We start from the raw sequence: 13065 nt of genomic DNA, 5'->3' as shown, positions 1-13065 counted from the left end.
CTCTCCCTCTCCGTAGTCATGGGTGTGTACGGAACCTCATAGACTTCTTTGAGATCCGCTGCTGTGGCCTGATCCGGCCCAAGGCGATAGACTGGACCACACAGTACACAATCGAGTACGACCAGACGTCCGGGTCGGGCTACCAGCTGGTGTAGACGAGAAGAGAGGAGAGGTGGAGCGACGGTGTCTAGAAGAGGAGGAGGGGGTTCCCCAGGGTTCAGTATCGGAGCCAGGCTGTTCTCTGGAGCACTCCCCTCAGACCTCCTTCCTCACCCATTCAGACTGAGAAAACCAGCCAGGAACTAGCATGCTGTTACGGGACACCACCATAAGACCAACACCTACTACTAGTCTATATGAAACCACCTCCATTACTGTACCCACCACCACCTCTGAGCCCCTCCTGGGGGGGGGCCTTCTCCTCTGCTGGTCCCCCCTCGTCTCTCCTGCCCATGGACGGTGCACCGCTGCCAGGCGCGGCAGGGAGAGGAGGAGAAGAGAGAATATAAAAAAACTAAAATAAGGAATCTTTATTTGTTTGCTGTACTAGAGTCATTATGCTGCGGTGAAGGCAGTACGGTTGACGGCAGTATCATTTTTTCCCTTATTTTTTTAGATAAATTTCACACATCCATTTTTTTTATCATCCATCTTGCCCAGCAGATTTTTTTTTTGTCTTTCAGTTTTTTTATTGTTGCTCAAAACTCTACTGTTCCTTTTAGAACTGTGGTGGCTAGGGAGACTGGGGAAGGAAGGCCTTTTAAGGAAGAAATTCGTTGTTAAGCAGGATTTGATAAGGGATGGTTACTATGGCATGGTCATGTACCATCGTTCAAGTCACCCTGAGGATTGCTTAGAATTGCCAAAGTTGTTAAACTTGTCAGTATGTCATAAAATGGCATTTGCAATTGTTGCGGGGGGGGTCTGTTCCCAGTGGTCTCTTTCACAAGGTATTGAAGGTGCAGATAGGAGCGACATCCTACTTATAATGTGATGCAAGCATATTTATTTTAACTCTATGTATAGATCAAATGATGTTATAATATCATCTTATTTTACATTTGTTTTGTTTTTTATCAAGACAACATCTGCTACAAATTGTATATGGATGTCTGACATGGTGCCCTGAGACCTTCACTAGAAAAGTCGGCACACACACACTAATACAAGAGTAGTGTTAGTGAGAGATCAACTAGAGTCAGGGGAAGATGAGGCCATTCCATCCCAGTCTGAATGGATGGTTCTGGGAGTTTACAAGAAAGGTTCATTCCATGTGTGTATTTTTTTTTTGTGTGTGTGTGGGGGGGGGGTCCTTTTGTTTGTCTGCCTATGACAATGCACTGATCACCTTTCTGTTTCCGGTCTGGCCGTTACTGAAGAAATACAGGCGTACTCCCGACAAACACTTCAATGTTTACCGATTGACGGAGCTCGGGCCCAATGAGAAAAAGGTATATAAACCCCGAGACCTGCCCCTTCTGGGTTCTCATCTGTTATTGCTCATTACATTTCCCGCTAGTAGTCTCAACGTAGCGGCAGCGCAAGGACGGACTGAAATGTCAAATATGTCCATCTGTACATAAACAATCTAGTTTTCTTCGTGAGTGATTTTATTTTGTCAGTTGAAGCTGCTCCTTTTTAAACGTTGATTTCATCCAACCAAATGAAAAAGAGAACTCCCCGATTATAATCCAATTGTATGACTGTAGCTTTTAGTGATGTCCGACACTGCTGTCTAAAGGCATTTTAACCCTGCAAACTACACTGCATGTGTGATGCTTGGACATTGGGCTGTCGCCATACTGTTGACCCCCCCCCATCCAAGCTGCCCAGTGATAGCCATGTGTCTGTATATAGTGAATGTTCAGTATTTACAAGTACTTTCTTCGGTATGTTCGCTTTTGTTTTTTAAATCCAGTGTGTATCTTCAGTGCAAGTCCTCCTTCTCGGTCTGCAGGCTCCAGATATCAAGTCTGGTCCAGCCTGCCGAAGTGTAATATTAATGTTCCATGCTGGTGGTTGGATTATACTGGAAGTAAAGGTTTTTTCTATGTCATTGCTGGGTTTGTTACACCACTGGATGTACGAGATGCAAGGGAAATAATGACAGTATTTTTTTCTAAACTGAAATCATGCGTGTCATCGTACGCTGTAATCCAGGATAAGAGGTATGAAGCATGGGTTTAGACATCACATCGTTGTTTGTATCCCCTTATGACGTAAGAGCACGGGACGCACCATTGAGGCGATCTCCATTTTTTGAAGTACATTTTCTACTTTAATCAGTTGGCAAACTGCCACCTGGAGTGGGTTGTTTGAACGCCACGGTTGGCGATTTACCACCACCTGCAGGTATTGGGTGTTTGCCCAAGAGTATAATTCATTGGTGGTGACCTGGATGGAATTATGCGACCCTTCGTTAACTACTTAAAAATGGTGAAAGTCCTCAATGGTGCTGCCTGTGCGGTATTAAAAGGTATACCATGTTCTGTGGTCATGTCTACATCAGTGAGGGACACAGTGGATCATTTTGCAGGCTCACCTACATCTAAAAGGAGCTCAGCGGTCATCATAAACAACCTACAGGTATAGAGCTCATCCAGGTTCTGTTTCGGTTCCAGAGAAATATTCACACTAGCCTGAGTGCCACTGTTTGTACACATGCCAATTCCTTGTCACCCATTGTCAAGTCAAACATGTTTGACTTGACAATGAGGAATGGAGTTGTCAAGAGCACAAACAGATCTGGGATCAGGCTTTTCACACCGGCTCTTCCAACAAATGTCATTTTTCCCCCAGCTGCCACCATGTGAAAAGCACATGATCATCTACAGTGCCTCTCCGCCTTCTTCAGGACATCACCGTAACCCTGCTTCAGATGTTAATATATTGGGCATGGTTCAATTTTAATGGCTTTAATAATAAAATACATTCAAATGTGAAAATACACATTTGTGTTGCTCTCCTGTGTTTTCTTCGAAGGCTAAATGTGTTCTGATTATAGCTATCAAAACATGTCGGTTTTGAAGTTCAGCTCTTCCCCCATGTATCTGCAAGGAATGTTTCACACTTAAGTTGTTTTAGGTAAAGCTTTTTATTTATTGTATATTTGTAAATGGTAAATCCTCCCTATTATGGCCCTCCGCCAGCCTTTAAAAAAACAACGTAGCACAGCGGTTTTCACAGTCAGAAATGCCTTGTCTTGAGGGTGATCATCATTAGGCATGCACCAGAGCGCCAGCTCCCTGGCCATAACCAAATCCTTTGGGTCCAAAGTTCTTTGCGTAACATGCTGGGGACAAAGAAAACAATGAGTATGGAAATGCTGATGCATCCTAAAACATGTCACTTTACGTCAGTCAAAGGGTGATTGCAATGGAGGAAGCTGTTAAATACAACACTGGTGAAGAAAAGTAACCTTACAATGCACTGTTTCCCTGTGAGCTTGCTGATCCAATGAGGAGTTAATACACCGCAGAACATAAACAGCACAAAACGAGCCTGATCTCAATGCTGCGTGGGGGCTACATTAAAAGCCAACTGATCAATCTGCCAGTTGACTCTGGGTCCCTGAACATACTCAGGTTGTACAACGCATTTGATAAAACGTTTGTTCTTCACTCATGATTACACAGCAGCTCAATGGTTTTGTACAAACAAACTGTTGTAGGACAGTTCTTACATGGTATTACAACTGAGTCAGATTCGCTGGACAAGTTAAGTGTTTGCAGGGCCTAAAATTCCCCCTTGAGCTTCAATAAAGAACCCCTAAGGTGCGTATGAGACTGTGTGCGTGCGCACGTACGTGGTCAGCGCTTAATCTATTGTTTAGCCAAAACATTCCAATGCCATTTGGTGTGCATGATCTGGAAAGAGGAGCCATTGTGGAAGATGGATTTGGAATGTTTAAGGCATCATGACTTGAATTCTAGCGGTTAGATTTCCAGGTGACATGGAAAGAGTAACAAAGGCTTAAAGTCCGGAGCCTTCCATCCTAACCCCAGGCACACAAACACAACTAGAATACATGGCCTCCAATGCCCTCTGCTAATAGTATAATGCTCCTGTTTTTGTTTTGCAGTGTTTTTATGTAACAGCTAGTTCATCTAGTTCTTGTGCCTCAGGTATAATCATGTAATCTGCCTATGGTGGGTGGGTTCCTTCGCTCTGGTGGCTGCTCCGGGGTGAAGTGTCCTCTAGGTACAGATCTACGATCAGCTTTCCCTCCCCCAATCCTAAAACTGAACCAAGATCAGCTTCTAGGGGCAACTTCACCCTACAACGGTTCCCTCGCACTGGTGACCATGCAGACCCGATGTCTCACCTTTGCAGTAGATCTCGCCATCTTTCTCTGTCTGGGTGGTAGACTCCAGGCTCTTCCCACACTTGGCACAGCGGAAGCAGTTCTTATGCCATGGCTGTCAAGATGAGATAAGATACTACTTTATTCATTACTGGGGAATAGGACCATCATATCATTGACTAGATTGTAAGAATGTATCATCTAGTGCGCATTGAGGACAGATTCTAATGCTTTTCATTCCCCAGCAGTATACTACACAGGTACAAATCATACAGGCATTGTTCTAACATCAACACCAGATCTGATTATCAAAGGATTCTTGCTGTGTTGCCATAATCCTTCACATACTGTACATTTCCTCTCATTGTGAGCCGCAGAATGCAGCGTAACACCAGTTTAAAGTCAAGCTAAAATCACATCAGCCTGCCATGACGTGATGGCCTACATCTGCCTGAATCCCCCCAGCCAGTCAGTCAGCACTGCAGACTTCTACACCAGCTGCCTGGAAAGCAGCCCTCCAAATCCAGAGTTTATGAAAAAGCTTAAGCCAGAAAAATGTGATTTCTATCTTATGAATTTCCTGCAGTGAATCCATTCAATTGGCCCCTTGCAATAGTAAACCCACCTGTTTTCAATCAATGGTGGTCACTACAGTTAGCTCAAAACCTTAATACTCTACGCCCCCCCCCCTCACCTTGCCTGCCCCCACGATCTTCTCCGCAGCGTACACTGACTCCCCACACCGGCCACACTTATCCGAGTCCCCGAACTTCTGGGCGAATTTGGAGGGGTTGGGGTTGGTGGTGGGTCTGTGACACTGGGTCCTGAAGGTATACACAAACAAACAGCATTAGAGAAGTTAGGGGAACAGATCCCCTCTGGTTCTCTGGGGAGTGCATCAGGCCCCTCTCGTCCCCAGGACCAAGGAGTCAGGCTTGGGTAGGCTTGGGTAGGCGCTGGGTAAACTCTGGGACCTTGGAGCGCTCCCTAACGAAGGGGAACCGCCTGCCCCACAGGCCCTGAATAGGAGGCTTTGTGCCGGGGACAGTGTGGAGAGAGAAGAGGGTCAGCAGGGCTGCCCAGGAGCCTGTGGTTAGGTTACATAATGGGGCCCTTTCATCATAACAACCACCTGATGCCAGACTGGGTAAACAGCCCCGTGTGTACAGTAGATGAGGTTACTGGCCATTACCACAGCTCTGACTGACTGACTGGGAGGTTACTGGCCATTACCACAGCTCTGACTGACTGACTGGGAGGTTACTGGCCATTACCACAGCTCTGACTGACTGACTGGGAGGTTACTGGCCATTACCACAGCTCTGACTGACTGACTGGGAGGTTACTGGCCATTACCACGGCTCTGACTGACTGGGAGGTTACTGGCCATTACCACGGCTCTGACTGACTGGGAGGTTACTGGCCATTACCACGGCTCTGACTGACTGGGAGGTTACTGGCCATTACCACAGCTCTGACTGACTGGGAGGTTACTGACCATTACCACAGCTCTGACTGACTGGGAGGTTACTGGCCATTACCACGGCTCTGACTGACTGGGAGGTTACTGGCCATTACCACGGCTCTGACTGACTGACTGGGAGGTTACTGGCCATTACCACGGCTCTGACTGACTGGGAGGTTACTGGCCATTACCACGGCTCTGACTGACTGGGAGGTTACTGGCCATTACCACGGCTCTGACTGACTGGGAGGTTACTGGCCATTACCACAGCTCTGACTGACTGGGAGGTTACTGGCCATTACCACAGCTCTGACTGACTGGGAGGTTACTGGCCATTACCACGGCTCTGACTGACTGGGAGGTTACTGGCCATTACCACGGCTCTGACTGACTGACTGGGAGGTTACTGGCCATTACCACGGCTCTGACTGACTGACTGGGAGGTTACTGGCCATTACCACGGCTCTGACTGACTGGGAGGTTACTGGCCATTACCACGGCTCTGACTGACTGGGAGGTTACTGGCCATTACCACGGCTCTGACTGACTGGGAGGTTACTGGCCATTACCACGGCTCTGACTGGCTGGGAGGTTACTGGCCATTACCACGGCTCTGACTGACTGACTGGGAGGTTACTGGCCATTACCACGGCTCTGACTGACTGACTGGGAGGTTACTGGCCATTACCACGGCTCTGACTGACTGGGAGGTTACTGGCCATTACCACGGCTCTGACTGACTGGGAGGTTACTGGCCATTACCACGGCTCTGACTAGGAGCCTATCAGGTTATTCCAAAATACAACTATGTAGAAAGAGTGTCATGCTGCAATAGGAGTCTGGGCCCATATTCAAAAAGCATTTCAGAATAGGAGTACTGATCTAGGATCATGTCCTCTCTTTTCATGTCATCTTGTTCATTATGATCTAAAAGGGAAATCTGATCCTAGCTCAGTACTCCTATGTTGTGTTCTAAATACAAACCCTGATTACAGTACTCTTAGTGTCTATATACGTTTATAGTTTATTTTGACAGATGTGTATGCACTCTAGTCTAATGTATCCTAGGCTGAACTCTGGAAGTTTACACAGTATTCCTCAGATGATCAGGGAACCATTTGGATAACTGTTGAGCAACTATACGTCAGTGTAAATGCACATCAGCACCAATGCATTAATAATAAATGAACAATCGCATCAGGTCTAATCCAACGGCTGGGTTTCCCTTTAGTCATTTAGCAGATGCAATTAGGGTTAAGTGCCTTGCTCAAGGGCACATTTACCTAGTCGGCTCAGGTATTCGAACCAGCAACCTTTCGGTTCCTGGCCCAGTGTTCTTAACCGCTAGGCTTTTGCTGCCCACATAATCTGCGATAGAATACAATTTCATTTGATTTCATTGTAACCTGATTTACCATATAACCACACAGTAACCACTGAACAGAAGAGAGGAATATGGTGTAGGGTGAAGTTGCCCCTAGATGCTGATCTTGGGTCAGTTTTCCATTTCCCCCACTAATGGTTAGGATTGGGGGAGGGGAAGCTGATCCTAGATCTGTACGAAGGGGAAACTCCACCCCCAGAGCTTTGTATATACTACACACGTACTCCTCTGGTTTGATCCCCAGTCTCTCTCCACGGTCCATGCTGAGTGTCCCAGCTCCCTGGCCGTAGCCGTAGCCCTTGGGGCCGTACTTCTTTCCATAGCAGGACTTGCAGTAGATCTCAGTGTCGTGGATGGCCACATTGTTGCTGTCTAAACCCTTTCTGCAGACCACTGGATAGGAAGGAAAAATAAAGCTGTCTGAATGACACATTGCATTGTAACTGGAGGGATACTGAATTGTCACAAGTTTCCCTAAAAAGGTCTTAATTCCTCAACGGTGGATTTAGTTTCTAAATGGGATATTATCCCTCATTCCAGGAAGGGGGGGGGGGGAGAGAGCGCCACAGTGTGACATCACAGCAGCAAGATCAGTGACCTGTTGCCACAAGAAAATGCAACCAGTGAAGAACACCATTGTAAATACAACTCATATGTTTATTTTGCCTTTTGTACTTTGTGTAAATAGTTCTAGTTACAACACTACATATGACATTCATATGGAACTTTGAGTAATGTTTACTTTGATTATTTCACTTTGGTTTAGTAATGTAAACATATATTTCTCATCCCAATAAAGCCCATTGAATTGAAATAAGACGGAGTGAGACAGAGAGCATTCTTTCAGATTATGTGCATCAGGTGCAATCTGAAACAACAGTGATTTTGTCCCCACTACCATCCCCCTCAGGCCCGGGTCAGGTTATAAAAGCATACAGGTGAGATAGTATGGGGGCTTCCAGTTTGAGTATGTAGGATTAAGGTGGTTCCCACACACATTGACCTGAAACTACAATTCACCTTTAACTCCAGATTAAAGTATTTTCATTTACAATGTTTAAGACAGTTTATTATCTCTCACAACGTAATCTTCCTGTACAAGCAAGATCAATGTATAACTAACTACGTCTGTATAACTACCATTTGATAAATAGCATGGCTTCATTTACTATGATAAGGAGTTCAACAAAGCAAAACTGGAGGTAGGTGCATTATTAATGCATATATAGTACACTACCCTATGAGTCCTGGTCAGAAGTAATGCACTATGTAGGGAATAGGGTGCCATTTGGGACTCACATATTGGTTCCCACTGCTCATTAACTCATCTATAGGTCTGTCTGTCTCTAAACAAAGCCAGTTTTGTAAGGAATCCACAAAAATAGTTAATTTGTGGGACAGATTGTTTTTGTGCTTGCTTTGATGGCAGAGTGCTAATCCACAGCATGTGCTCTGTGTGTACACTCCAGTCAAGGTCCCCAAAACAACGTCTTCACTGAGGAGGTACAGACACACAATCTCATACGGCTAGTAGGACCATGTCCACTTACTATTTACTGAGCTATGAGATGAGATACACATCAATGCATTGTGCATGATACACTGCATAGATTGGTGAACTTCAGTTTGACCCCTATCATATGACTTCCTCAAAGTATAGTTCCTTTCTCATGGTTCCCATTCATATTAAAGTGAACAGAAAAGACCATTCAAGATGGAGGTTGACTATCTGTGGGTTCACAGGCCCTGTTCAGACACACCCTCAAGTCCCCTCAAACTCTGATCTGGACCTCGATCCAGTTCCATTACTTTTGTTATTATTCCCTCTAATCAAGAACTGATTTAGACCTGGGAAAGCTGGGCTGTGTTCACACAGGCATTCCAATTAGATTTTTTTTTTACCAATCAGATCAGCTCGGAAAAATAACTGATGTGAAAAGATCTGATTTGATTGGTCAAAAGACCAATTAGTGGAAAAAAACATCAGAATTGAGCTGCCTGTGTAAACGCTGCCCAGGTGGGCGCAATTCATTGTCAGGTAGAACAGAAAAGCAGCAGTAGTCTGGACCTCGTAGGGTCAGATTTGAATACCCCTGCTCTAGTCTAACCCCAACACACTTGTAGATCTGATCTGAAATGATTGATTGGGATAGGTTTAAGCAATAAGGTGAACCTTCCACCTGGCTTATCAGGAAGAAAGGTAGAATGACAACCATATTTCTGTGGCTCCTTACACCTGTTCAATCCTTTCAGAGCTCCACAATTGTCTGGGGCTTGTTTCTTGACATGGACAAAGTGGACTAACAGGGCCACCACGTTCAGTAGCCAAACATTGTTGAATATTTCAGATAGAACGTTCCAAAATGTTTCGTCCTACTGAACGCACGCCACTTAGGCTGATCCAACACTGAGGAGAGAAAATGAGGTTGCACTCACTGCACAGGAAGCAGCATTTGTGGAAGCTCTTCCCATCACACTGCACCTCCTCGGCATGGTACACTGTCCCCTGGCATGCACCACACTTGTTACCTCCTCCCCAGTTTGGCATGTTTGTGCTATTGGAGAGAAAAATGTGCAGAGGGGATGAGAGACATGTGAGACTTAAAATAAGTACTCTGGGGTGAAGTTTCCCCTAGGTACAGATCTAGGATCAGTTTCCCCTCCCACAATCCTAACCTTAACCATTAGTGGGGGAAATTGACCCAAGATCACAGTCTAGGGGCAACTTCAACCTACTCTGAAAGGAGAAACACAGAGGAAGTTACGGGTTAGTCCTTTCTGTCCTGTTTGACACAAAACATCAGTGAAACACCTTCCTGGACCAATGAGATATAGGCACAAGACAACAACCCCTCCTGTGCTCAGGAAGTCCAAACAGAACAACAGGTGACTGAGTTGAAGTGAGGACAAAACAATAAGGCAGCTGAGCACATTATGGAGGTTTCATAGGTTCTACAACACCTCAGAACAATGTTTTTCTAGGAGTTAGAAAAGATTCATTCAAATGGCTTGTACAAAACAAGTGTGACCTATAAACACTGATGTGGTGGCCACATAGAATCTACATGACAAACTGATGCAGACAGTCACGTCATCATTTTATAGACCAGCCAGCCCTACACTGGTATTTGATTAGAGACACAAAAACATAATTTAAGATGTTACACTTCCATCTGCATTCCATGACAAGCAGAGGGTCCACAAACAACCAGAACGCCCACTCTATTACTATGTAGTGCACTACTTTTGATATGGGTCCTGGTCAAAAGAAGTGCACTACATAGTGAATAGGATGCCTTTTGGGACATAACCATGATGTCACCATCAAGAAAATAAAGAGTGCTCTTACTTTTTCATGAAGGAAACCACAGAGCAGTGCCCACAGGGACGGCTACTTTGTGGAGTTCCCACCCTCCCAACGTTATTACAGACTGCATGACATGCCCAAACACGAGAGAGAATCAAGTTCTCTCAGGGCGTATAATGTCTGATCTTTCAAAAGAGTTTCAATGCCCTGCATCCAATATTTAAAATCAGTCTTGTGGTATGTGCATGAATAGGTTATTGGGAGTTTCACCACTTGGTTGTGCCTCAATGTTTTTAATACATCTACAGATTATGTACTTCTTTATGAGACATGGGAGAGCAGATTTGGGGTGAGGTTTAACCAACTGAAAAAAGGAGCAATGAAGCCTATTCAATCAAAAACCAAAGAGTTATTGAATAGGTATAACTTTGACATGTATGTGGAATCACATACAACCATATATATACAGGATATTTGCAGAGGACAGTACGGTGGTAGGTCTGATCACCGATGACGATGAGACGGCTTACAGCAGGGTTCCCCAACCGGCGACCTGCGGGACGATTTTATTCGCCCCCCAAGAAAATGAATACCCTAAATAAATACATTATTATTTATTTTTTAAATCAATTGTTGGACATAAGACTAAAAACAACAGTAAATCAACTCCAAGTGATTTTAATTTAGAACATCTGTTCCAAAGTAATTCCACACAGATATATGTGATCGTAAACAAATGTAAAAGCAAGGTTTGAAATTATGTTTAGTCAAATGTTATCCGTTTGGGCTCTTCTTGCGGTCAATTTGCTGTCTACAAATTATTTGTAATTATGTTCCGCCTCCCTGACTACCTGCTCAAAAAAATAAATTGAACCGCGACTGAATTTAGTTGATGATCCCTGGCCTACAGGGAGAAGGTCTGTGACCTGGCAGTGTGGTCCCAGGACAACAACCTCTCCCCCAATGTCAGCAAGACAAAGGAGCTGATCTTGGACTACAGGAAATGGAGGCCCGAGCACGCCCCCATCCACAGGGCTGTAGTGGAGCGGGTCGTGAGCTTGAAGTTCCTGGGTGTCCACAGCACAACACACCTCTTCCCCCCGGGAGGCTGAAAAGATTCGGCATGGGCCCTCAGATACTCAAAAAGTTAAACACATGCACCATTAAGGGCATCTTGATTGGCTGCATCACCGCTCCGTAGGACCTGCCACCCAGGACCTCTACACCAGGCGGTGTCAGTGGAAGGCCATAAAGATTGTCCATCCACCCGTCATAGAATGTTCTCTTTTCTAGCGCACAGCAAGCTGTACCAATGCACCAATTCTGGAACCAACTCGACACTGAACAGCTTCTACCCCCAAGCCATAAAACTGCTAACTAGTTAACTAATACCTACCCGGACTAGCTGCATTGACCCTTTTTGCACCAAAGATTTTGACTAATCACATACGCTGCTGTTACTGTTTATCTATCCTATTGCCGATAGTCACTTTATCCCCTCTACCTGTGTACATATCAATTACCTCATACCCCTGCACATCGACTCGGTACTGCGTGTAACGTTACATCGCCAAGTTATCGTTACTCCTTGTGGATTTATTCCTTATTATTTCGTTATTTTTCTCTCTCTCTGCATTGTTGGGAAGGCCCGTAAGTAAGCATTTCACTGTTCGTCTATACATGTTGTTTACAAAGCATGTGGCAAATACTATTTGATTTGATTTAACCATTTGTATCTCTGTTGATAAATCTCATCAGATGTTGCCTAACCCTAGATCCTAGACAGACAGTACGGGAAACTGCTACAGTATAGATAACTCATCAGGCTAAACAGGTGTGCCAATTTATTTGGAAAAGTTTAATCAACGGTCCAACTGAGATATGAACCAAACCACTTGCCTGAGCCAAGACTATAGTAAAAGGCTATGCAACAAACTAGTTATTTCACCTGAGCGACTTGTCGTCGACCCAATCTATCTGGAGAATCCAACTGTTTCACGTAAATAAGCTCTCCTCGTGCCACCAATATGGATTCAGCTCTGCTGCATAGAAACAAAATGTACCGACCTGTATTTGTTGTGGGAGAATCCTTCAATTTGATCGCAGCGTTTCGACGTCGTGTCCTTTGCGGACTCACCAAACTACTCTGTTCACGGTTGTTTTAGAGAGGGGAGTGGTTTAGCCAGGCAGTGGAGGAGAGTTGTACTGTTTTACTCATTCATTGCTTTTAACCCAACATGTCAGAAATATAGCATGAAAGAATACCTGTGATTAGACCTGTCTGAGTTAAGCCAGATATCTGTTTGAATTAGAATGCATGCAGGAAACCATAAGGGTTAGAGGTGGTGCGTTGCATAGTGTCCCAGTAATAGCCTGCAGAAATTACAGCTCTGAAGTATACCACGGGTATGAAAAAACATGTATTTTTACTGCAATAATTACGTTGCTAACCAGTTTATAATAGCAATAAGGCACCTCGAGGGTTCCTCGAGCAATAAGGCACCTCGAGTATGCTCTTCAGATAAGGAGGATCCTACAGACAGCCTAGATAGAAAAACACATGCTTAAGAGGCAGCCCTTTGAAACGGACACCAGTCTGCACACAC

General features: G+C 44.8%; 2 protein-coding genes across 6 annotated transcripts in view; one reads left to right on the top strand and one right to left on the bottom strand.

Annotated features, from left to right (window-relative positions):
- LOC110499755 (zinc finger DHHC-type palmitoyltransferase 17) overlaps positions 1-2949 on the top strand; it is a 57663-nt gene extending 54714 nt beyond the window's left edge. For both annotated transcript variants that reach the window (XM_090213555.1, XM_090213554.1), the window contains one exon: positions 17-2949. In XM_090213555.1, coding sequence (XP_090069681.1) covers positions 17-155 — 139 coding nt within the window. In that variant the 3' untranslated portion in view covers positions 156-2949. The remainder of the gene's footprint in view (positions 1-16) is intronic.
- Positions 2950-3075: 126 nt separating this feature from the next.
- On the bottom strand, positions 3076-13065 carry LOC110499751 (cysteine and glycine-rich protein 2). 4 transcript variants are annotated; one of them, XM_036945142.2, is made up of 7 exons: positions 12725-13065; positions 12527-12605; positions 9589-9707; positions 7377-7545; positions 4998-5127; positions 4325-4418; positions 3076-3292 (listed from the first exon to the last, which is right to left on the bottom strand). In XM_036945142.2, the coding sequence occupies exons 3-7, from the start codon at positions 9698-9700 to the stop codon at positions 3219-3221; spliced, it is 579 nt and encodes a 192-aa protein (XP_036801037.1). In that variant the 5' UTR covers positions 9701-9707; positions 12527-12605; positions 12725-13065; the 3' UTR covers positions 3076-3218. The 4 variants fall into 4 exon arrangements, with proteins under 4 accessions (XP_036801037.1, XP_036801038.1, XP_036801039.1 ...); XM_036945143.2 differs by lacking the exon at positions 12725-13065 and having other exon boundaries at positions 12527-12665; XM_036945144.2 differs by lacking the exon at positions 12725-13065 and having other exon boundaries at positions 12408-12602.

Source organism: Oncorhynchus mykiss, chromosome 21, assembly GCF_057628025.1.
Source record: "Oncorhynchus mykiss isolate SJ-2025 chromosome 21, ASM5762802v1, whole genome shotgun sequence".
NCBI lineage: Eukaryota > Metazoa > Chordata > Actinopteri > Salmoniformes > Salmonidae > Oncorhynchus > Oncorhynchus mykiss.
Note: the sequence above shows the minus strand (reverse complement) of the source record. Positions and strands in the feature narration are given on the sequence as shown.

Coding starts and splice junctions, on each gene's coding strand:
- LOC110499751 (XM_036945142.2), bottom strand. CDS start 9,700: ATGCCAAACTGGGGAGGAGGTAACAAGTGTGGTGCATGCCAGGGGACA. Junction 7,546..9,588: donor CAAATGCTGCTTCCTGTGCA/GTGAGTGCAACC, acceptor CTTCCTATCCAG/TGGTCTGCAGAAAGGGTTTA. Junction 4,419..4,997: donor AGATCGTGGGGGCAGGCAAG/GTGAGGGGGGGG, acceptor TCATCTTGACAG/CCATGGCATAAGAACTGCTT.